The 23,570-nt window shown below is 36.5% G+C and overlaps 1 protein-coding gene across 1 annotated transcript in view; it reads right to left on the reverse strand.

The window, feature by feature from the left end:
- ANGPT1 (angiopoietin 1) overlaps positions 1 to 23,570 on the reverse strand; it is a gene marked incomplete at its 3' end in the record, with an annotated part of 139,648 nt that overhangs the window by 61,645 nt on the left and 54,433 nt on the right. Inside the window, exons 2-3 of the mRNA XM_081322522.1 lie at positions 4,288 to 4,443; positions 96 to 217 (exon numbers count right to left, since the gene is read on the reverse strand). Coding sequence (XP_081178648.1) covers positions 96 to 217; positions 4,288 to 4,443 — 278 coding nt within the window. The remainder of the gene's footprint in view (positions 1 to 95; positions 218 to 4,287; positions 4,444 to 23,570) is intronic.

Here is a 23,570-nt window from a genome sequence, read left to right on the forward strand (position 1 = left end):
GAACACTCTTGGAGACAAATCAGCATTTTCTAGAAGAAAACATCTCACTTTGGAGATTGAAGACTATAAGTTCATACCATTCATTTTATCCTCACCTGTTTTTCTCATGGATTTTCAAGATTTCATGGGTCTGTTGGAGCAACTGTTTCTCCAGCTTGTAAGTAGATAAGGAATTTTCTAGCAGTTGGATTTCAAGCCGGGATGTTTGATTAAGAACCTGAAGAAAGCAGACAACCAAAAAACCTTGCAATAAATTGAGGCCACACAATAAATAGTTGTTAGTACAAATATGAAAAAACAGATTAATATTAAAATAAGCTCACTGAAGATAGACACATATCAAAAGCAATCTGTTTCATAACTATCATCTTGTTCAATATATTCAATGCACCTTATATACAGTAGATACCTCATTGATATATCTTATTCAGTAACAGTAGCAAGTAGTACAGGATTTTTAGTGTTCATTTTCAAATTGAACTTTCAGGTCTGAGAAACCTGCCAGGCTGAATTCAGTTTTTAAATGAAAGAAACCAGATTCCAAATATTGCTCTATAAACACAATTTCTAATATATCATTATCCCATGGTATCCCTTTTGCTATATTTGGTCTTTATTTATTTATAGCATTTTCATCATCCTAGATAGTATGTATCTCCATAAGAGAAGTCTGCATTCCTCTCTATATTTCCTTAATGCCAACTGTTTCCATTCTCAATCTACACTAAACAAAATAACATTCCTAGATTGTAGAAACAAAAAATAGTTAAATTGACAAAACACAAGACCACTTTTCTACACACAACAAGAGAACAATGCAGAAGAAGTCATATATCTGAGAATTTATGGAAACATTTACTGATTCTCCTGTTTTTGCCTCCATTCCACCACAGTTTTCCTTCTAAAAGTATGGTTTACACAGGGAGGCAATTTTCATCAACTTTAAGTATTATTTAAGGATGAGTTTTGTATTCAACAGCTCCATTAATAAAATGGGTTTTGGGGAGTCAAACTATATAATATTGCATAAATGATGGCTACCTGTCTGAAAATGGATAATGGTTACTTAATGCATGTGTTCTAGTAGTACATAGCATATCTATCCAACCTCCCATAAATGAAAAGCAGTAGCAGAGTAAGTCAATATTAACTAAGAAATGCAGGCTATACTATATAGTGATTGGAATTGTATGAACAATTCATTTATTTCCTCATATTTAGTTTGTCCTAGCTCTTTCTATCCTGGACCTTATAATGTGTTTAGATATATTTGTCTTGTAATGTAAATATCTTTATAGATAACCTGCAACTTTGTCCAATTTGCACTGCAAACCCTTTAATACACAAATGAAGGCAAATATTCATGTCTCAGGATAATGTTGCAGGATCCAATCTGGGCTGGTCACCTGGACCAGAGGTTTAGTCTTCTGAGCTTTTGTACTCATGCTGGAGCCCATCCTCAAGGACTTCTCTTTACTAGAATGTGTGCTTTGGATTATTCTATGCATGATATTTATGTGGTGCCCAGTTGGTTGTGGCTTCTTATTGGTTGATTGGGGTGTTGATGGCTGGCTATTAAGTTGTTGGCTATTGTTGGCTATTGTTTCCTTGTGCTGCCAAGTACCTGTTAAGCTGGTGGTAAATCAGCATTCCTGTTGACTAACAAGGGGTCCATTTCCCATTTCCCTGTCTTTGTACCTGCTTGGCCAATAATCTTAGTAGCTGAGAAATTGAATCTATGTCCTTGTTCATTCTAATCTCCTCATCTGACCACTCACTTGTGTTCTTGCAATCTGATGGTTAGGTTCCTACATAGTCACAGCGGCAATCCATGCAGAGGATCTGGTAGATTTCATTATAAGTATCTCCCACCTCCAAACAATCTTTGCAAAGCATGATTTGTCCTCCAGTTCTGGTGACTGAGCCAGATTTGACCTTTTAATCGAGTTCACTCTCACTCTCACTCTCTCTTGTCACACAAAACAAAAACATTGAGATGAAAAGTTGGAGCACTGGATGATTTTTATCTCTTGCACAATTTAGTCTTCATATGTTACTTTAAAAAACATCTTAAAGAGAGCAATAGAGTCAAATATCTATGTTTTATGTCTTGAACATGTCCATATGTTTTCTTCATATGGTGAGAAAGTGCCATAGAAAGCCATTAAACTAAAATCTTGCTTTCTCAATGAGTACTGGGACTGTTGGATTACAAAAGAAAAACTAGCAACTGTACCCCGGCAGTAATATAAGACATAGAATATACTCAAGACACAATGGTTGAGTTTTGATGTGCTTGATTCCTTTTAATACAGTGTAAAACTATAATGTAGTCTCTATTCTTCATTATGTTATAAATACAAAAATGCAAGACTTTTTGTTCCAAAGATTTCCTGCATTAATATCCCATTACCCATAAGCTAAGTCCACTTCATATGAAATTTTTTATTATATCTTCTCTAGAAAACAAAAGAAGCTGAGAGCTTAAACAAGGCTTGTCATCACCATGTGTACACTATCTCTAGCTAGACTAAATTGTTGTTTTTTTTCCCCTTGGGTAACTGATCTTGGTTATTCCATATGTTGATATACATCAAAGGATATGGAAAGGATATTGCATATATAGTTCAAGGTTGAAGATTGATTATGTGTGTGTGTGTGTGTGTGTGTTTGTGTGTCCATCTCATACACTCGGGTGGTATGTGAATTGCCCATGTAATGATTACAGTTATGAATGTATTTGTTTAAAGTAGACAGTCTAAAATAAAGCAACTGTTAGATACCATGTGCTCAAATCTGTAAGTGGAAAAGAATGGTAAGGAATCATGAATTGTGAACTGAAAGATAAAATCAAAGGACAAACAATAATGAAAGGATGTCCACTGAGTTTGGACCAATGGAATTTCAGAATTTGAAATGCTGATACTAAGGAATTATCTCTCTCTTCCCTTCTGACACTAGTCCTGTTTTTGATGAGTTCCCAGCATGTCCTTGAATTAACCATATGTTGTCTGGACGTCTTAGCCTTTTATATAGCAGTGAGTCAATTACAGCCTGAAAAGCAGCAAAATTGACCTATCTCATTTGATATTACAGCCAATTCTCATTTAGGTGATGAATAATGGCTATATTGGAATATAGGATTTAGATAACCTTCAATTAAGTAGCCCCCTTATGATTTATCCTAGGTATTCCTGGACACAGGATGATCACATCAATGTCTCTGAACTGGCCCTACATCTTTGCTTCAGCTTTCAGTTCCTTCCATTCTTTGTATTGTTATCACACTGCAGTAGCATAGAATTTGTAAAATGTAAAAAAAGACCTGCATCAAAATAATCTTAATCTTGAATTTTTTGCACATATGTGGGATGTTTCTAGTGCACATTTGTTTTATTAAGAAACCATAGCCGAAAGGCAATTTTGATGTGATTAAATTCTGGTTGATCAAGACTTTGGATATTGCTTTAGCAGGATCCAGAGAAAAGATTCTTCATCGTTAAAGCAGAATATAAAAAATCGTAGTAGTGCATCTACGAATACTGTATTTTTTTGTGCTGTCCATTCGTTTCATCTGATTTATAAATTCACTTCTGATGGCTCCTTATCTTAGAAGCATATTACGCCCTTTGAAAAAGATGATTCATTGGAAAGTAAGGCATATTTCTTCCACCACCCACTTGCCCATTAGGTTTAGACATTTTCCTGTTAAGCAGAATCATGGACCAATTGAAAATAGACTGACCAAACCACAGAACAATGCAAGAAAGCCACTCGTCCTTATCAGGAAGGATTCTAACATTTTCCTGTCAATGCTAGCTTTTCTAGCATATTAAAAATGGAAAGAATTTTGATCAGTTAGTTGATAATTTCAGTGAGAATAGCTTTTCAGTTGACTTCAAGCAAATACAGGCCAAGTATTGAACACCCTTCAATGTGTAAATATACCCATGGAATTAGCTGCAAGGATGACTTAGAAGTCCTATAAAAATATAAAGTAAGGAGATTTACCCAGCTAGGATAATGACTCAATGTCTCATATAGACCTAATATGGACAACCATTAGGATTTTATTTACTTTGACATTTCTACTGTTCAGTATGCACTCTAAAAGTTTTTATCTTAATCAAAAACTGACTACCTCCCTATATAAGCTAATATATGTAGCTCACAGTCAAACTTATCACCTTCTTGAATACTTCAGTCAAAAAGTATTATTTGGGGAAAGGGAAAGGAAATTATGTTACCATAGTCAATGTTCTGGTGAAGGTAATTGTGACTACTTACTTGTGTTTCAACATCGGTGAGTTTTCTTGTCTGTTCTGCTGTCTGGCTGAGAAGGCTGGTTCCTATTTCCAGCATGGTGGCTGTGTGATTTTGGACAGCATTCTGCTGCAGCTGGGCCATTTCTGACTTCATGTTTTCCACAATGTAGTTCTCAAGCTACACAACAAGAGAAAAACAAAGGCCACAGAAAAGAATTTTGTTTAATTTTGTTTTGGTTCAAGCCATGATTCATTTAAACAATGTTTGCAGAGTAAACCACAATGACTGGGTTCCCACAATATGCTAAACTCAATCAAATCACTTTATGGCTTAGTTCAATGCGTGATGGTTGTCATTTTAGATTTTGGATTTAAAAAATATTTTTGTACATATTTCAGTGTTACAGGTAGTCCTCATATAAGGAATGCAGAAATTCTTGCTAAGCAACACACTCGACTAAGCAAACCAGGTGACTAAGAAAAAGAGAGATGCTGCAAAGATCAGCAGTTGCTCTTGTCTCATCCAAAGAAAGTGCTCTCATACAGTGTCCTTTGAACCTGATTGTTTTCCCTTTTTTGCCCCCTTGCAGGGAGGAGAGACTGCTTAAACAAGCCTCTCTTCCTCAACTGCCTTTTTCTGCAGCACAGCAGATCCCTAAAAAAAATACTAATTACAAGATAACAAACTCAACTCTATGACCCTACCTAGTTGATTAGAATACTCTAGCCAGCTTGCAAATGCTGCCTGAAACTGATCAGATCTTAGTCAGTTTCACACTGAAGGCTTATGTTGTTGTAAATGATCCCATTGGTTGGAAAATGTACCTTTTATTGCCATTTATTATTGTCATATTTGCAAACAGAATGTTATTCAACACAATTGTTAAACCACACCTGTATATGGTTTGGGGTTTTTTATTTGTTGATTTACTGTTTGTTTTCATGCTGTACACAGAGTCACATTATCACTGTTGGACAGCCTTATCAATCTAGATCATAAATAAATAAATAATGCAAGATTATTTAGAACATATTTTCAAGAAAACTGTTATATTTTACTCCAAGGAGTGCAATGTATATGGTTCCTCCCATGTTATCTTGTTTACAATCTCATGAGAGAAAGTCATTGACTCAACTGTTCCAGGGAGATATATTACTTTGTAAAGTTTTAAAACGTGATTTTCCAAACATAAGAGAATTCAGAAGACAAAAGACAGCAGTTTAAAAAATGAAAACAACTAAATTTATTGTATGTCAAGATTTAATTAGGCCACATCTTTAGTTGTATCCCATTATTTCTTTAACAAAATATCTAAGAACAGGGAAGCACACAGTGTGATCTCTAATCAATACCAGAATATAAACATGCATAACAAACACTATAAACTATATACAAATTGCACTTGGGAAATCTCTTCAAGGATACAAATTTTCAATATTATTTCACAATTGTTACGTGTGGAAGTTTTAGTACAAAAGAATCTGGTCAGTATGTGATATAGTCCTTTATATACATATACATGATTTTTAGTATTCAGAAACAAAGTTCAATTTCTCTTGTAAAAACATCAGTTACTTCAATGCTAATCTTATATCGTCTTGCAGAAAATCAATACAGATAGTCCTTGACTTACAACAGTTCTTTTAGTGACCCTTCAAAGTTACAGTGGCACTGAAAAAAGTGACTTATGACTACTTTTCACATTTAAGACCATCTTGGCATCGCCATGGTCACATGAGCAAAATTCAGACGCTTGGCAACTGACTCATATTTAAGATGCTTGCAGTGTTCCATATTTCCCAGAAACTATTATATTTTGCTCCAAGGAGTGTAATGTACATGGTTCCTCCGATGTTATCCTATTTACAATCCCATGAGATTTTGTGACCTTTAGTGACCTTCTGACAAGCAAAATCATTGGGGAGGAGGCCAGATTCACTTAAAAAAACAGTTGCAGTGATTCATTTAACAACTGTGGCAAGAAAGGTTGTAAAATCGGGCAAAATTCACTTAACAAATGTCTTACTTAGCAACAGAAGTGTTGGGCTCAGTTGTGGTTGTAAGTTGAGGACTATCTGTGATGTCTCATATTGTGAATGGGAAACACATGAAGTCTGATTTTATTTTATTTTGTTTTCCTTGCTTCACGTGGATCAAGCCAGTATTATGCAAGTAGTAGTATGTCACTATGCCTGGGGGGAATCTAAGGGAACCAGGGATATCATAAATGGCTCCATTGTAAATATCTTTTAGTCTCCCTTCATAGTTTGTAGATTTTAAATTGTTTAATATTATTTTCTCGTTTTTAATGTGGTTTTATGTTTTTATAGACATGTTGTTTTTACTGAGATGAATGGCCATATAAATCAGAAAAAGAAAACCAAATGGATTACTGCATACGGCCTTGCGGTAGTTCCTGGATTACCTACAGGATCATCTCTCCTCAATGATGTCTACCCATCCTGTGAGAACCAGCAAGAGAAGCATGCTCTGCTTTTCATCTGTAACAAAGTGGTATCTGACAGGGCTGAGGAAGCCATTTGGGTGTAAAGGTTAAAGCACTAGGCTAGGAACTGGGAAATTGTGAATTCTAGTCCTGTGTTAGGTGATTTTGGGCCAGTCACATCCTCTCAGCCCTAGGGAGGAGGTAATGACAATGCCAGCTGGCGACCCCCAGGGGGAGAGCCTTCTTTGTGGGCGTGCCGACCCTCTGGAATGAACTACCCTCAGAGCTGCGGACGGCCCCTGACTTTTGGTCCTTCCGACGTGACCTGAAGACCTGGTTATTCCAACAAGCAGGCCTGGACTGACTACGTTTTTTAATTAGGCTTTTTAATGGGTTAAATTGTCTCGTAATTATTGCATCTATTGTTTAATTCTTTTTTTAAAAAAATTACTTTATGTTTTTTCATTTTTATGGTTGTGAGCTGCCCTGAGTCCTCAGGGAGAAGGGCGGCATATAAATTTAATAAAATCAAAATCAAATCAAATCAAACTACTTCTGAAATCTTGCCAAGAAAATTGCAGATACATCCAAGCTTTGCCAGGAGTCAGAACTGACTCAAAGGCATGTTTGCATGTGTGCACACACTCCAGTCAGATATCAATAGAAGAGAATATTTGTAGCTCAGGGTTGAACTGTGGGGTTCTTGGTCCTCCCTGAGCTTACTGATTTTCTTGCAGATGTTTCATAACCTAACTTGAGAAGATGCTAATAACTACTCCACTACATAAGACATATCTATCCCCAACATTTGAGGGGCTGCCACAAGAAAGAGGGAGTCAAGCTATTCTCCAAAGCACCTGAAGGCAGGACAAGAAGCAATGGATGGAGACTAATTAAGGAGAGAAGCAACTTAGAACTAAGGAGAAATTTCCTGACAGTGAGAACAATTAATCAGTGCAAAAGCTTGCCTCTAGAAGTTGTGGGTGTGAGGTTTTAAAGAAGAGATTGGACAGCCATTTGCCTGAAATGGTAAGCATCTCCTGCTTGAGCAGGGGGTTGGACTAGAAGACCTCCAAGGTCCCTTCCAACTCTGTTATTTTGTTATTCACATATACATGCACAGGCAAAAGCATAAAATGGCCTGAAGCTATGTAACTCCTGCCTAAACAAGTGCTGCTGACTAGATGCCATGATCACTGGAATGTTTGCTGTTGTGATAATATTTCTCTGGAATTGCCGCTCACAGATGAAACTACACAGGATGTGATTCACTAGGAGTTGAAGCTATCAAATGTTTTAATCTCACTGGGGCTAAGAATAAATACCATTATCAGCCTGGTATTTAAAATCTTTAGTATCAAATGTCACAATTTGCAATGAAGCATGTACTATTTCAGCAAAATGAGAATACGATAAGAGCCGGATATGCCTTGATTTAGGAACTGCAAGAAAAAGCAGGAAAGCAGCATTGGATTTATACTGTACTAATGGTTCATATTATCTTTTATCTACCTACTTCTGAAGATACCAGAAATTACATACTTAAGAATTACTGAGGTCAAAAAGATTTGTAGGTAATCAGATGGCTCATGTAGAAATTCACAAATCTTCAACAAAAGGGAATAGAGGAGTTGTTTTAAGACAAATATGTTTTGGATATAAATGATGAATAACTGATTTTCCAACTTAGGAGAATATTAAAAGGAGGAAGTGGAGAAACTGAGATCAGGCTCACAAATCTCACAAACTTTGCAAAATAGGGTTGCCCAATAATCTAACAGGTCATTCGAGTTAACTATCAAAAAGGTCCCTTGTACCACAATCAAAAAGGTCCTTTGTACCACATGGCCCAAACATGTGGTTTACATGGATAAGCAGAAATACACTAAATATTGTATTTTAGGGTATGTTTATCTGTTTGCTCAGATGCTTAATGCTATAGAAATTGTATATTGACAGGACGAACATCATGAATTGGTGATTTTCAGATACAGGCACTAAATCTGCCTGGGATGAAATTGGATTCCCATTGAAAAAGCAACTTGAGAGTACTCTAAGGTTCATATTTGTGAATGGTTTGCAGTGAATTTGGCTTTGATTGATTATCTTTATCAGTATTCCTGGACATTGATGGCCAAGTGACATTCTACGTGAGCCAATTGTGTATAGAGTTTCAAGACACCAGGCTAGAAACTGAGGAATTGTGAGTTCTAACCCTGCCTTAGCTGAGTAACTTTGGATCAATCATTCTCTCTCAATCCTAGGAAGAAGCAATAGCAAACCACTTCTGAGAAGCAATGGGTGGAAATTAATCAAGGAGACAACCAACCTAGAACTAAGGAGGAATTTCCTGAGAGTTAGAACAATTAATCAGTGGAACAACTTGCCTTCGGAAGTTGTGAATGCTCCAACACTGGAAGTTTTTAAGAAGAGACTAGACAGCCATTTGTCTGAAATGGTATAGGGTTTCCTGCCTGAGCAGGGGGTTGGACTAGATGACCTCCAAGGTCCCTTCCAACATCATCATCAATAATAATAATAATAATAATAATAATAATAATAATAATAATAATAATAATAATAATAATAATAATAATAATAATAATAATAAAGTTGGAAGGGACCTTAGAGGTCATCTAGTCCAACCCCCTGCTCAGGCAGGAAACCCTATACCATTTCAGGCAAATGGCTTTCCAGTCTCTTCTTAAAAACCTCCAGTGTTGGAGCATTCACCACCTCTGGAGGCAGGTTGTTCCACTGGTTAATTGTTCTAACTGTCAGGAAGTTTCTCCTTAGTTCTAGGTTGCTTCTCTCCTTGACTAGTTTCCATCCGTTGCTTCTTGTCCTGCTTTCAGGTGCTTTGGAGAATAGCTTGACTCCCTGTTCTTTGTGGTAGCCCCTGAGATATTGGAACACTGCTATTATGTCACCCCTCACCCTTCTCTTCATTAAACTACACATACCCAATTCCAGCAACCGTTCCCTATATGTTTTAGCCTCCAGCCCCCTAATCATCTTTGTTGCTCTTCTCTGTACCCTTTCTAGAGTCTCGACATCTTTTTTACATCGTGGTGACCAAAACTGGATGCAGTATTCCAGGTGTGGCCTTACCAAAGCATTGTAAAGTGGTATTAGTACTTCACTTGATCTTGATTCTATCATTATCATTATTATTATTATTATTATTATTATTATTATTATTATTATTATTATTATTATTATTATTATTATTATTCTGTATTGAGATTTCATGAGTTTACTCAAATGGTAAGATAAGTTAAGAAAGATTCCTGAAAGAAAAATTACATTTTTCCAAGCCATTTGCGGAATCTGAGAGTGTGGTATGGGGTATACTGTATGTGAGAATTGCTGTTTCAAGAAATTGTCATCCAATAGACCTAGCCAATCATAAACACCCATTTACCAGAATGCTTTCATCTACCCTAATGAGAACTTAAAAATTCTTGCAAATACATAATTTTAAGTTTGGACAATACCAGATTTTATTTCCTTCTGAAAACAAACATAAAACATGTTGATCCTATCAGCATCTGTAGTGGAATGTGTAACAGTACATCGTAAATAAATCCACCTTTAAAATAAGAGGTCTCCTGTAAATGGATCTCTTTGTAAATAACTAATGGCATGCTCAGAACAAGGCAGACATTAAACAAATTGAAACTTATTTAAATCTTATTTTAATTTAAGATTCACTGATAACTGAGGCTCATTCTTTTAGAATCGATTAAGGGTGTGGTTGAGTGAAATAAAAATATTCTATGAATAATTTTAAAATACGGGGTGCATATTTTAGATTTCATTTCAAATATTCTATACCACTCTTATTGAAGTTGCCTAGCTGAAACATTTCTCACAATAACTAGCATCTAACAGGAGGAGTAGGAGAAGGAGAAGGAGAAGGAGAAGGAGAAGGAGAAGGAGAAGGAGAAGGAGAAGGAGAAGGAAAACTAATTGTGAGTTGTAGATTGCTTAGACCTATTTTTAAGCTAGGGATTTCAAATGGATGTGTTTGAATAGTAAGCTTGTCAATTTTGCAGGAAAAATCATTTAATACTGTTTTTTTTCATTAAGCAATTTGCTGTGACCCAACTTTTGATATATTACTATTAACATTATAAAGTTAGGTACACACTAGCAGTTTTTGCCCCTATAGTAGAATTCTGTGACATCTACTGTTTCTAATCATTCTTAACTTTCAATCCTGTGTTTTCTACAATGCTGTATTATTCAGCAGCCCTGCAATAAAGCCCCAGCATTGTCAGAAATAAAACTGTCACAGAATTTAGTATTATTATTTAATAAACATTCTAGGAGATTGCACATTAGGAGAAATTGACTAATGCTTTCAGTGTTTACTAAAAGGTCTTTATAGAAGCCACCCAAATACTCATGAATAAAAATGCAAACAGAAACATGAGACATGTGCATGTTGCTAGCTCTTGGCATGTGGCTATAAATAAATTAAGAGTTGTTCTCTCTCAGAATGATCAGTTTCTCTTTCACGGGAAAAAAAATTACATTCTCAAGGTAAGATGAGCTCTCAAAATAGCTTCATCATGCCTGGATGCAGGAAGAGGTGAACTATTACAGGGGACAGCCCTAAAACCATACCACATTCATGCTCAGGGTGATGTGGCTAGAACTGAATCTCTGAGCCCAAATCCTGACTCCCATAGAATAAAGTTTGGTGGCTCAAATGACCATCTGAAGAATGGCAACAACAAGCAAGTCTTAGGTTTCTTCTACATAAGCTACTTCTTTTCTTTGATTTTAAAAAGTGTTATTCCTTTTCCATTACAAAATGGAACTTATTTTCAGAGCATTAAGGTAGCGTGTATATGTGAAAATCTAGTGCTTTTAACCAAGCATTGTAGAGCTATATATATTGAAAATCTCTCTCTCATCTGTCTATGTCTCATCTATAGCTATCTCTCTTATCTGTCTGTCTGTCTGTCTGTCTGTCTGTCTGTCTGTCTGTCTGTCTGTCTGTCTGTCTGTCTGTCTATCTATCTATCTATCTATCTATCTATCTATCTATCTATCTATCTATCTATCTCCAATAGCAGAGATCAAGATTGCTTTGCCATAATGTTGGGCATGTAAGCAAACCTTGGCATAGAGCCTTATGGTTTTCATATGACTGCCTATTTGCAAACAGAAATACATATGTCAATTTCATCATTTACTTTTGTTCCACAAAACATTGTAGCATTTAACTTTATTGCTTCTGCATGTATTGATTTGGAGAAAAGCAAAATGAAACCCAAATTTGTTGAAGGATCTGCCAAGACCCTGTCATTTTTTTTCAAGTGGTCAGCAAAGCACAACTCTGAGAACCTCAGCTATACAATATAATTTACAAGTACTGCATATTATGGTTACACCAAAGATCTAATGCCACCCAGTGAGTTTCATGACCGAATCTCTTTCTCATAGTCAAGTCCAAGAGTATGTTCTCCCATACTAAATCCACTTGTACTTTTCAAAGGCTGAATTATTGGCTGAATCAATCTAATCTACTTTTAAAAAGTCGCACCCATCCAAGATGGATTATTTAACATTAGCATCTGATTTAACCAGCAAAAATGCTTAGAGCTAGAGTCAACCGCACATGCTCCATTTTTACCTCTGACATATTTTGAACAAATTTCTGAGAGCCTTTATTCGAACATTCACATGTGTATATGGATCATACACACAAATAAACAATTGGTGTTTATTTGAATATGCAAGCACTGGAACAAACACAGCTGGGTTGGACTATATGATTTCCAACCAAGATGTTTCTTATTCAAACAACTTGCCATCATTCAAGTATGCTTGTGCTCAGTAAGATTCACCATAAGGCAATGTTGCTTTTCTAGCAAATTACATTTGACCAATCAAGTAAAAAAAAAAGTGAGATTTGCCAGTGGAGATAAGCACATTGATTCAACTGTTGAATTCTTGGAACCATGACAAACTGAATACTTTTATTTTCGTTATTGCATTATAATTAATAAGTGTTTTATGCTGAGTTATAAAAATAGAACATTGCTTCCGTATTGGACAGAATTTACAGCATCTTTTCAAATTCTAAAGAGAAGATGTTTCTTTTCCTTATTCTTTGTTATTTAAGGAAGGAGAAAATAAAGATGAAATCGGCTTCCTTGCTTTACATTCATATCCAGGATTATAATCACAGCTCAAAGACAGGTGAATTAAACTACCTTTGGGAAGCTTTGATTTGGTTGTGATGGTTTAGGAGTAAGTGAGTGAGTCACTTTGCTAAATCTCCTTGTCTCCAACAGGACTCTCTTTTAGTGGTGTAAATAGCACCATTTTGGGGGGAGAAAGGGGAGAAAATAAACGATTCTTCAAGGAATTTAATTGAAAAGTTGGTAGTTGAATAGTATAAAGTACTGGACAGAAGACTCTATCAAAACTTTGAATAACTTGTAACTAAGTATAAGCAAATAATACCACAATCTGTATGAAAATGGAAAAAGAAAAAAATACAGGAAAATTTCTCAGCCTGGCTTTAATTTTAAATTTAAAAAATGCAACATGATTAGATGCATCTGCTGAGCTCTCTTGCAGCCCTGTATGCATTATTTGATCAATTGTTATTGCACTGTGTTAAAATAACAATAACTTATACAAGATACTCAATATTTGGATTGTTCCATGGCTTGTAACAGAGTGGTGCAGGGAGAGAGACCTAAACTGACTTTTTTTCTTTTACCAAGGATGATTTCCTTGTGAGCCAAAGTAGGACTCCTGTTTATGCAACAAGTGACAAGTTGACAATATTTAGAATAACCCATTGAAATCAGTTAAAGCATTAGTCATGATCAACATACACACATAATTCACTGCACCTTGCCTCTTGTTTTTATTGTGTAAGACATGTCAACTGGGCAGCTCTATACCATGATTGATCTAATGCAAAGGTGTCAAACTGGTGGCCCACGGGCCAGATGCATCACACTCAGGCCACACCCACCCCAGCTCCTCAAAGACAAAAAATGTCACAATATGTCACACTACATCATGTGACACAATCAAGTTTGACACCCGTGATCTAATGCATGAAATGAAAAATAAAATAAAATAAAATAGATTTTAGGATAACAATAGGTCTACTCAAAGGATGACTAATTCTGGACCAACCAAAGTTTTATTCTCTCTCCAATAGTGAAGAGGTGTGGTAGGTAGACAACTGCTCCTGAAGCATCATCCTCTTCCTTCTCTTCCCCAATCCCTGTGTCACACAATAGGGCCATTACACCAACTGCCCTTTGAGAAAATAAAAGAGGTTTATTTTTCTATTCTTTTTTAAATAATATTTATTGTTTTATTTTATTTATAATTGTTTCACTTGTAAGTCAGGTTGGGAGAACTACTATCTTGAAAGGTAGCTATTAGTCATTGTAATAAATAATTTGTTGTTGTTAGCTGCGAAGTCGTGTCTGACCCATCGCGACCCTATGGACAACATTCCTCCAGGCCTTCCTGTCTTCTACCATCTTCTGGAGTCCATTTAAGCTCACGCCTACTGCTTCAGTGACTCCATCCAGCCACCTCATTCTCTGTCGTCCCCTTCTTCTATTGCCCTCGATCTTTCCCAGCATTAGGCTCTTCTCCAGTGAGTCCTTCCTTCTCATTAGGTGGCCAAAGTATTTGAGTTTTAGCTTCAGGATCTGGCCTTCTAAAGAGCAGTCAGGATTGATCTCCTCTAGGACTGACCGGTTTGATCGCCTTGCAGTCCAAGGGACTCGCAGGAGTCTTCTCCAGCACCATAGTTCAAAGGCCTCAATTCTTTGGCGCTCAGCCTTTCTTATGGTCCAACTTTCACTGCCATACATTGCAACTGGGAAGACCATAGCCTTGACTATACGCACTTTTGTTGACAGGGTGATGTCTCTGCTTTTTAGTGTGCTGTCTAGATTTGCCATGGCTTTCCTCCCCAGGAGCAAGCGTCTTTTAATTTCTTGGCTACAGTCCCCATCTGCAGTGATCTTGGAGCCCAGGAAAACAAAATCTGTCACTACCTCCATTTCTTCCCCATCTATTTGCCAGGAATTGAGAGGGCCAGTTGCCATGATCTTGGTTTTCTTAATGTTAAGTTTCAACCCAACTTTTGCACTCTCCTTCTTCACCCGCAACAAGAGGCTCTTTAGTTCTTCTTCACTTTCTGCCATTAGAGTGGTATCATCTGCGTATCTTAGGTTGTTGATATTTCTTCCGGCAATCTTAATTCCAACTTTTGATTCATCTAGCCCTGCCTTTCTCATGATGTGCTCTGCATATAAGTTAAATAGGCAGGGCGACAGTATACAGCCTTGCCGGACTCCTTTCCCAATTTTGAACCAATCAGTGGTTCCGTGTCCAGTTCTCACTGTTGCTTCTTGACCCGCATATAGGTTTCTCAAGAGACAAATAAGATGGTCTGGTACTCCCATCTCTTTAAGAACTTGCCACAGTTTGTTATGATCCACACAATCAAAGGCTTTAGCATAGTCAATGAAGCAGAAGTAGATGTTTTTCTGGAACTCCCTAGCTTTCTCCATGATCCAGCGTATGTTGGCAATTTGATCTCTAGTTCCTCTGCCTCTTCGAAATCCTGCCTGTACTTCTGGTAGTTCTCGATCCACATACTGCTGAAGTCTAGCTTGTAGGATTTTAAGCATGACTTTACTAGCATGAGAAATGAGTGCAATGGTGCGGTAGTTTGAACATTCTTTGGCACTGCCTTTCTTTGGAATTGGAATGTAAACTGATCTTTTCCAATCCTGTGGCCACTGTTGAGTTTTCCAAATTTGCTGGCAAATTGAGTGTAGCACTTTTACTGCACTGTCTTTTAAGATTTTGAATAGCTCAGCTGGAATACTGTCACCTCCACTAGCTTTGTTGTTGCTCAGCTTTTCTAAGGCCCACTTCACCTCACATTCTAGGATGTCTGGCTCGAGGTCAGTGACCACATCATTGTGATTATCTGGGACGTTAAGCTCATTCTTGTATAGTTCTTCTGTGTAATTTTGCCACCTCTTCTTAATCTCTTCTGCCTCTGTTAGGTCCCTGCCATTTTGGTCCTTTATCATGCCCATTTTTGCATTAAACGTTCCCTTCATCTCTCCAATTTTCTTGAAAAGATCTCTGGTCCTCCCTATTCTATTGTTTTCTTCTATTTCTTTGCACTGTTCATTTAAGAAGGCATTCTTATCTCTTCTAGCTATTCTCTGGAATTCTGCATTCAATTGGGCATATCTATGTTTCTCTCCCTTGCCTTTCGCTTCCCTCCTTTCCTCAGCTATTTGCAAAGCTTCCTCAGACAGCCATTTTGCTTTCTTGCATTTCTTTTTCTTTGGGATAGTTTTGGTTGCTACCTGTTGTACAATGTCGCGAACCTCTGTCCATAGTTCTTCAGGCACTCTGTCTATCAGATCTAATTCCTTAAATCTATTTGTCACCTCTACTGTATATTCAACAGGGATATGATTTAATTCATACCTGACTGGCCTAGTGCTTTTCCCTACTTTTTTCAGTTTAAGCCTAAACTTTGCAAGGAGAAGCTCATGGTCTGAGCCACAGTCAGCTCCTGGTCTTGTTTTTACCAACTGTATAGAGCTTCTCCATCTTTGGCTGCAGAGCATATAGTCAATCTGATTTCTGTGTTGACCGTCTGGTGATGTCCATGTGTAGAGCCGTCTCTTGGGTTGTTGGAAAAGAGTGTTTGCTATGACCATCGTATTCTCTTGACAAAATTCTATCAGCCTGTGCCCTGCTTCATTTTGTACTCCAAGGCCAAACTTGCCTGTTATTCCAGTTATCTTTTGGCTTCCTACTTTAGCATTCCAATCCCCCATGATGATAAGGACATCATTTTTTGGTGTTACTTCTATAAGGTGCTGTAGGGCTTCATAGAACCGGTCAATTTCATCCTCTTCAGCACTGGTGGTTGGGGCATAGACTTGGACTACTGTGATATTGAATGGTTTGCCTTGGATTCGAACTGAGATCATTCTGTCATTTTGAGGATTGTATCCCAGTATTGCTTTTCCTACTCTTTTATTGACTATGAAGGCTACTCCATTTCTTCTGAGGGATTCTTGCCCGCAGTAGTATACCTGATGGTCATCTGAATTAAATTCACCCATTCCTGTCCATTTTAGTTCGCTGATACCTAAGATGTCGATGTTCAGTCTTGTCATCTCTTGTTTGACCACGTCCAGCTTTCCTTGATTCATGGATCTTACATTCCAGGTTCCTATGGAGAAAAAATCTTTACAGCATCGGACTTTCCTTTCACCACCAGACATATCCACAGCTGAGCGTCCTTTCGGCTTTGGCCCAGTCGCTTCATTCTTTCTGGCGCTACTAGTACTAGCCCTCTGCTCTTCCCCAGTAGCATATTGGACGCCTTCCGACCTGAGGGGCTCATCTTCCAGCGTCATATCGTTTTGCCTTTTGGTACTGTCCATAGGGTTTTCATGGCAAAGATACTGGAGTGGGTTGCCATTTCCTTCTCCAGTGGATCACGTTTTGTCAGAACTCTCAGCTATGACCTGTCCGTCTTGGGTGGCCCTGCACGGCATAGCTCATAGCTTCATTGAATTACGCAAGCCCCTTCGCCACGACAAGGCAGTAATCCATGAAGGGGGTAATAAATAATAAAGACATAATAAATATTAGGTATGCTGAGTGGTTATTAATTTGAGATTTCTCCATTTCAGTGCAACATTAGTCAACATTTACTACTCAGCTACATCAGCCCAATGATAAATTATTACTAAGATATTTCAAGACCTTCAGAATAGATTGGTGAGATATTGCATGCTATCAACAATTAAAATTTAGAGGATAACTATTTTAGACAATTCTAGAGTTAGATTTAGATGTTGTAGTTCTCTTTGGTTTAGGTTTCTCTTAAATAATTTTGGACAGCCGCAGTCAGTTGTGTCCTATAAAGATCAGGCATTTATGATCTTCAGTTTTTATAATATAAATGTATAGCCCAAGTGGTCTGGTGATGAATGTCCCATAGAGATGGTAATATTTACCTTAGTTTCTCCACAAGAATTTTAAAAAATTATATAGTGGTACATTTTTGCTGGAAGGGCTTTATAATATTAGAGGTAAAATGACCTGTACCACTCCAAAAATAAGCATGGCAGTAAAGGAATAATTGCAGTTTCCCACAGCACCATAAAAACAACAAAAGCTAAATGGAAACTGCAGTACTTTTTCTTCCCATTCTCATAACTCTGCATACTGCCATTAATCTTTATAAGGATTCAGCCTCAATGTTGTTTTTAATGAAATATTTTGCATAACACTTCATACATAAACATTTCCATGCATGTTACAAAAATGCTTGATGGAAAAGTTTAATCTCCCTTTAGCCAGAATGAAAAGTCTGCTAAATAAGGGGGGGAAAATCAGACTGAAAACAGTCTTTTGTTTTTGATATGAACAATAGTGTTTACAAGCATTTATTTAGAAAAGTTGATGTACTATTACAAGTGCAACTAAAAGTTGCTTTTAAAATGTTTAGATGTAAGCCCAATTATACAAAACAACAAATTGGTTTGAATCACATAAACGAGTCTATTATATTGAAATTACATTTTGTGCATCATATTACTTTTACCCATTAAGGTAGTGTCATCAACACACTGGGCATAACTGAAGTTCCTCATTCCAATTTTAAAACCAATAATCTTCTTCCATTCCAACTTCCCTTAATATGTATTCAGGAAATACATTGAATAGATAAGGGGAGCATATGCAGCGTGTCTCAGTCCTTTGCCAACCTGGAGCCAGTCTGTTTCACCATGTTCTATTTTTAGTGTGATTTCCTGACTTGTATATAAGTATCTCATAAGGACAATGAGATTTTCTAGGATTCCCAGTTTTTCCAAAAACTTTCCAAACCTTGACATTATTCCAACAATCAATGAAGCATCAACTGACTTTTCTGTGGTATTCTTTGGCTTTCACAATTATACAAATTGCATCAGAAATAATGTTTCGTGTTCCATAGTTTTTTCTAAAGCTGGCTTTACACCTCTTTTTCATGTAGGACTCTAATCTGCACTGGATGTTCCTTGGATGCTATTTTTCTAATATGTGAAATTAAGGACATTTTCTAGTATGTGAAATTAAGGATAATAGTTTACACACTCTGGGAATGTAGATTGACCTCTTCCAATCTGTTTTCAGATGTAGCTTGGTTAGAACCTTTACCGATTCTTCTTCTTTTGCTTATCAAACTACAATGGGTATTCTGTAGCTTTTACAGATATTGTCATACTGCTTCTTTTCTCTTCTAACAGTTCTCTGAAAATCTTTGTTAAGTTCTTTCTAAGATTTTTTTGAAAAAAACTTGGATGTGGCTTCTATTATCTTCTTGGCAATTTTCACAGTTCATTCTGATCTACAGTTTGCTTTCTTCTTTTCCTTCATCCTTGGCAGTCTCTTTTTCATATTCATCCCTAACAACTTCTATAAGTTCATTTCACAGTTCCTCTGATTGATTCTCAGTCAATGAGGCTCAGAACTTCAAAGCAATTTCTGATGTTCTCCTTGAAATCATATTGCGATCATACTGATGTGATTGGTTGGCTTTCTTCTTTATCTTTATCTTAACTTGGAACTTACATATGAATGGTTCATGATATGTTCCACCATCAGCATGTCTTTGATGGTATAACTTTAACTAATAATAGAGTCTATTTTATTTCCATGTACTCTGTCTGGTGATGTCTGACAAAGAGGTGATGTTTGTTTAAAAACTTTATTAGGTATGAAGAAATCACTGCAGTGGCAAAAATTAATAAGTAAGTCTCCTGCTTCATTTCAGTTTTGGCCATATAATTCAATTATATTAATAAATAAACATAGAACATAGAATAATAGAGTTGGAAGGGACCCTGGGGGGGTGGTTCTTCTAGTCTAAGCCCCTGATTAAGCAAGAGACCCTACACCATTTCAGATAAATGGTTGTCCAATCTCTTTTTGAAAGCCTCCAGTGATGGAGCACAAACAACTTCTAGAAGCAAGCCATTCCATTGGTTGATTGCTGTCACCATTAGGAAATTTCTCCCTAATTCTAGGTTGCTTCTCCCCTTAATTAGTTTCTATCCATTGCTTCTTGTCTTGTCTTCAGGTGCTTTGGAAAATAGTTTGACTCCCTCATCTTTGTAGGAGCCCCTCAAATATTGGAACACTGCTATCATGTCTTTCCTAGTTCTACTTTTCATTAGACTAGACCAGGGGTGACAAACTGCCAGCCAGTGGACCGGATGCATTATAGCAAAATTGCACCCACCCCATTGCCAGCAATGGTAAAAAAGTCACGATATGTCATGACACGTCATGTGACATTGTGAGTTTGACACCCCTGGACTAGACACACCGAATTCCTGTAACTGTTCTTTATATGTTTTAAGCTCCAGTCCCTAATCATTCTTGTTGCTCTTCTCTGCACTCTTTCCAGAGTCTCAGCATCTTTTTATATTGTAATGATAATAATATTCATTAATAATTAACAATATTAATAACATAAATAACAATATTAATAATTAATAATATTCATTAACCTCCCTCACAGTACTTAGGCCTCATGTCATCTAATTGAAATGAAGAAACCCAAAGGTTTTTGCTGGAGTAACTTGGTTATTCAAGCAAACAAAAAATTACACTCATGGATTCAATTTTAAGACCCAACTGCATTAATTGTTGCTTGCTGCTATTTGTGTTTAGTTACTCATCTAAGATATATAAATAAGTATATTTATACTTGGCTTTACCTTTCTGGAACTTCCTGAAATTCATTTCTATTCTACAATAAATCCAAGCTAGATAGTGGGTAATAATAATCCTAATATTATTCTGCCAAATAAAAGCATTTGGTCAGAGGAGCATCGCAAATACATTACTCTTCAGTTAGAAGTACAGAAAATGTCCAGTGCAGCAAGATAATGAGACTGTTGATTTGTTTTGATTTTGGTTTCTTAAAAGGTAAACAACTTCATTCTTTGAAAAATCAGACAGCCAGAAATGATTCACTTCTTCAGGCTTTATTTAAGAGCAACCAACACTACTAGTCTGCAGAAAACAAACATTAGACTGTTATAAGACATATGCATAATATGTTGTTTAAAATAATTCTGGCCCTGAAAAGATACATCAGCACCAGATTTTATAATATCTGTTTGTGATTCAGTCCAATGATCAGCAACAGTGATGCTGTTTTATGGAAGCAACCCAGACATTGTCAGGCCATTCTCAAAAGGCAGTCTGAAAGTCTGTTGAAAGCTGTCCCTTTCCCATCAAAGATCCAGTTCCAAGTTCAAGGTTGGGGCAAATGCATATGACACAGTAAGTGACATCTGGAATATGCTTCTGCTTTTCAAGTTTTTCTTTAAAATCTTCCCAGTGAGAAGAGGTTGTTAAGGGCAGATTTAGGTTAGGACACATAAAGATTTATCTGCTGGATAGCAACCAGCGACTCTGTATAAGGATCAAACAGGGAGGTCGATAACAAACTGTTTCCTGCCCCCAAGGAGATGTCAATAATTCTTGTAGCAGACAGACATTTGACTCCTAACCAGATATTAGGCAATTCCTACCCTGCATAGCTTTGTATGCTATATCTGGATACAGGTTTGTTTGTTTTTTTATTGAAAACTTTCTGAGCATATCTGCAAGTTTACAGCAAACATTCCTAGAATACTGTATTTCTTCTAAAGCCAACAACTTTTAGACTAAATACTAAAGGTATGTTGGGAGTGGAGTGGAGTTAAACTTTATTTCCTTTAGAAAAAAAAGAGCCATTTAATTAGAAATAAAAAAGTAAAGTTTGAGTTTCTCTTTATATCTGAAACAAGCTAACTTTCTTGTGTGACTCTCCAGCTGAAAGAAACACATGTGAAGAGCTGCAAGAGGTTAGGATACATAAAATATTTCCATCACATCCTGAACTAGAGATGATGGGAGAGACAGACGGAGAGCGGAAATATTTTATTAGCTGCACTGGATCACATTACTAAAAACCACGTATTACATTTATGAATACCCATGAAGATAAATGATCCCAGAACATTCTTTTTCATGTCATGCACTATAAAACTGAAGGCTGCAACCATTAGTAACTGAGTGCATTTCTACTTGTCCAGTGAAGCTTTCTGTCAATCTCTCCTACAGATGCTATAAAGGGCATCTAAATTTCCTGGCTTTTCAACTCCCTAATTATTCATTGTATTTTTATATCATCCAATGACAGCAGTTCTCAGTTCAGCAATATACTGTTAAACCATACAAATGATAAAACAAGAGAATGACCTGAAAAATATTTCTTTGTTGGATCTACAAAAGAGGTTGGTTAAAACATTGAAGAACTCTGAGCAATGGTATAAAGTTGAAAAGAAGAGAAATCAAATCTTATGGCAATATTTGATTGAATTAAAGATTAAGGTTGTTAGAAAACAAGGAAGTTGGTTTATTTGATCAAGTTGGTTTATTTGATCAAGGTTAAAATGAAACTTTTTTTCACAGTGCTTTGGCAACACTTTATGTACTTTTTGCTGATATCAGAATTGAAAAATTGATGTTTTATAGATTTGCTTATAGACAAGGAATAGGATATAGGATGAAGAGATATCTGTAAACCTATAGGGTGTGAAGAGGTATTTGTTTATAGTTGTGATAAAGATTGAAAGTCACTTCTTCATATATTTCTTTTCTTTAACTTCATTATAATCTTTATTTCTTTTTGTTTTCTTTTTTCTGCACTTTTTATTCTGTCTTTCCACTCTCTTCTCTTTTTCTAAATATAGGTTGTATTCATTTATGCTTTTGTAATTCTAAATAAAAATATACATTCTAAAAAAGTATATAATGTTAACCTACCAATAGGAAGCTATGACAGAACTTTTTGGTGTTCTTCAAAACATATGTTTGTAAAGATTTGGATTTGTCAGAGAGACACCACAAAAATGGACATAAAATTGCAATCATAACCTATAATGCTTGTAGCAAGTTCAAGTTCCTGGCTAAAATATAGCTGCAAGTTTGTAAAAGTGCTTCAAAAAGGATAAGAGCAGTAGATGAAGACTGATCAATCAACATAAGAATAATTATACTAAAAGCTGGCAAAGGGTCCTGATTTTTGTAAGAAAAATAATAGATAAAGGGCTCAGTACAAGCTGTTAGATGGTATTATATTCTGCTTTACATCTTCCTATAATTCTACAGGCTCCCTGATTTGCTATACTTCACTGAAAGCACACATACAGAAGTACACATATACAAACTATGGGAGACTTTATTTTTATGTCTTATATGGTATTGTAATTGAAGCATGGAAAAACAGGGATGTTGCAGACCCCTGGAGACATTATTATAAAACAAAGATGATTCATACACACTTATTTGTCCCATTGTAGCAATGATTGTGCAAGAATATCACACTCCACACTAGAAAATATTTCTGAAATTATCATCTTTCAAGAAATTTCCAAAGCATTTTTTTATGAAATTAACTAGGAAATGGGAGGGGGGGGATATTAGCATAGCTCTGTAAAACTGATTCCTGATACATGTTGATTGTTGACCTGAGTTGACTGCTAGGACTTCATTGGTGTGGATAAATTTGACAGACCACTAAGAATACTCAAGTGGGCAGTATGTACTCCCTAACGCTAGTTCAACAGCAACATCAACAGAAGGAAGCTATGCAGTCACAGCCTGGCAGCCTTTATCTCAGTGCTGTTCTTATTTAATTGAATAAAATATCACATTTTTTCACATCTACTCTGTTCTGTATTTTGATGGGATAGGGAAATCCATGTGG

Source organism: Vipera berus (assembly GCF_964194415.1).
Source record: "Vipera berus genome assembly, chromosome: 3".
NCBI lineage: Eukaryota > Metazoa > Chordata > Lepidosauria > Squamata > Viperidae > Vipera > Vipera berus.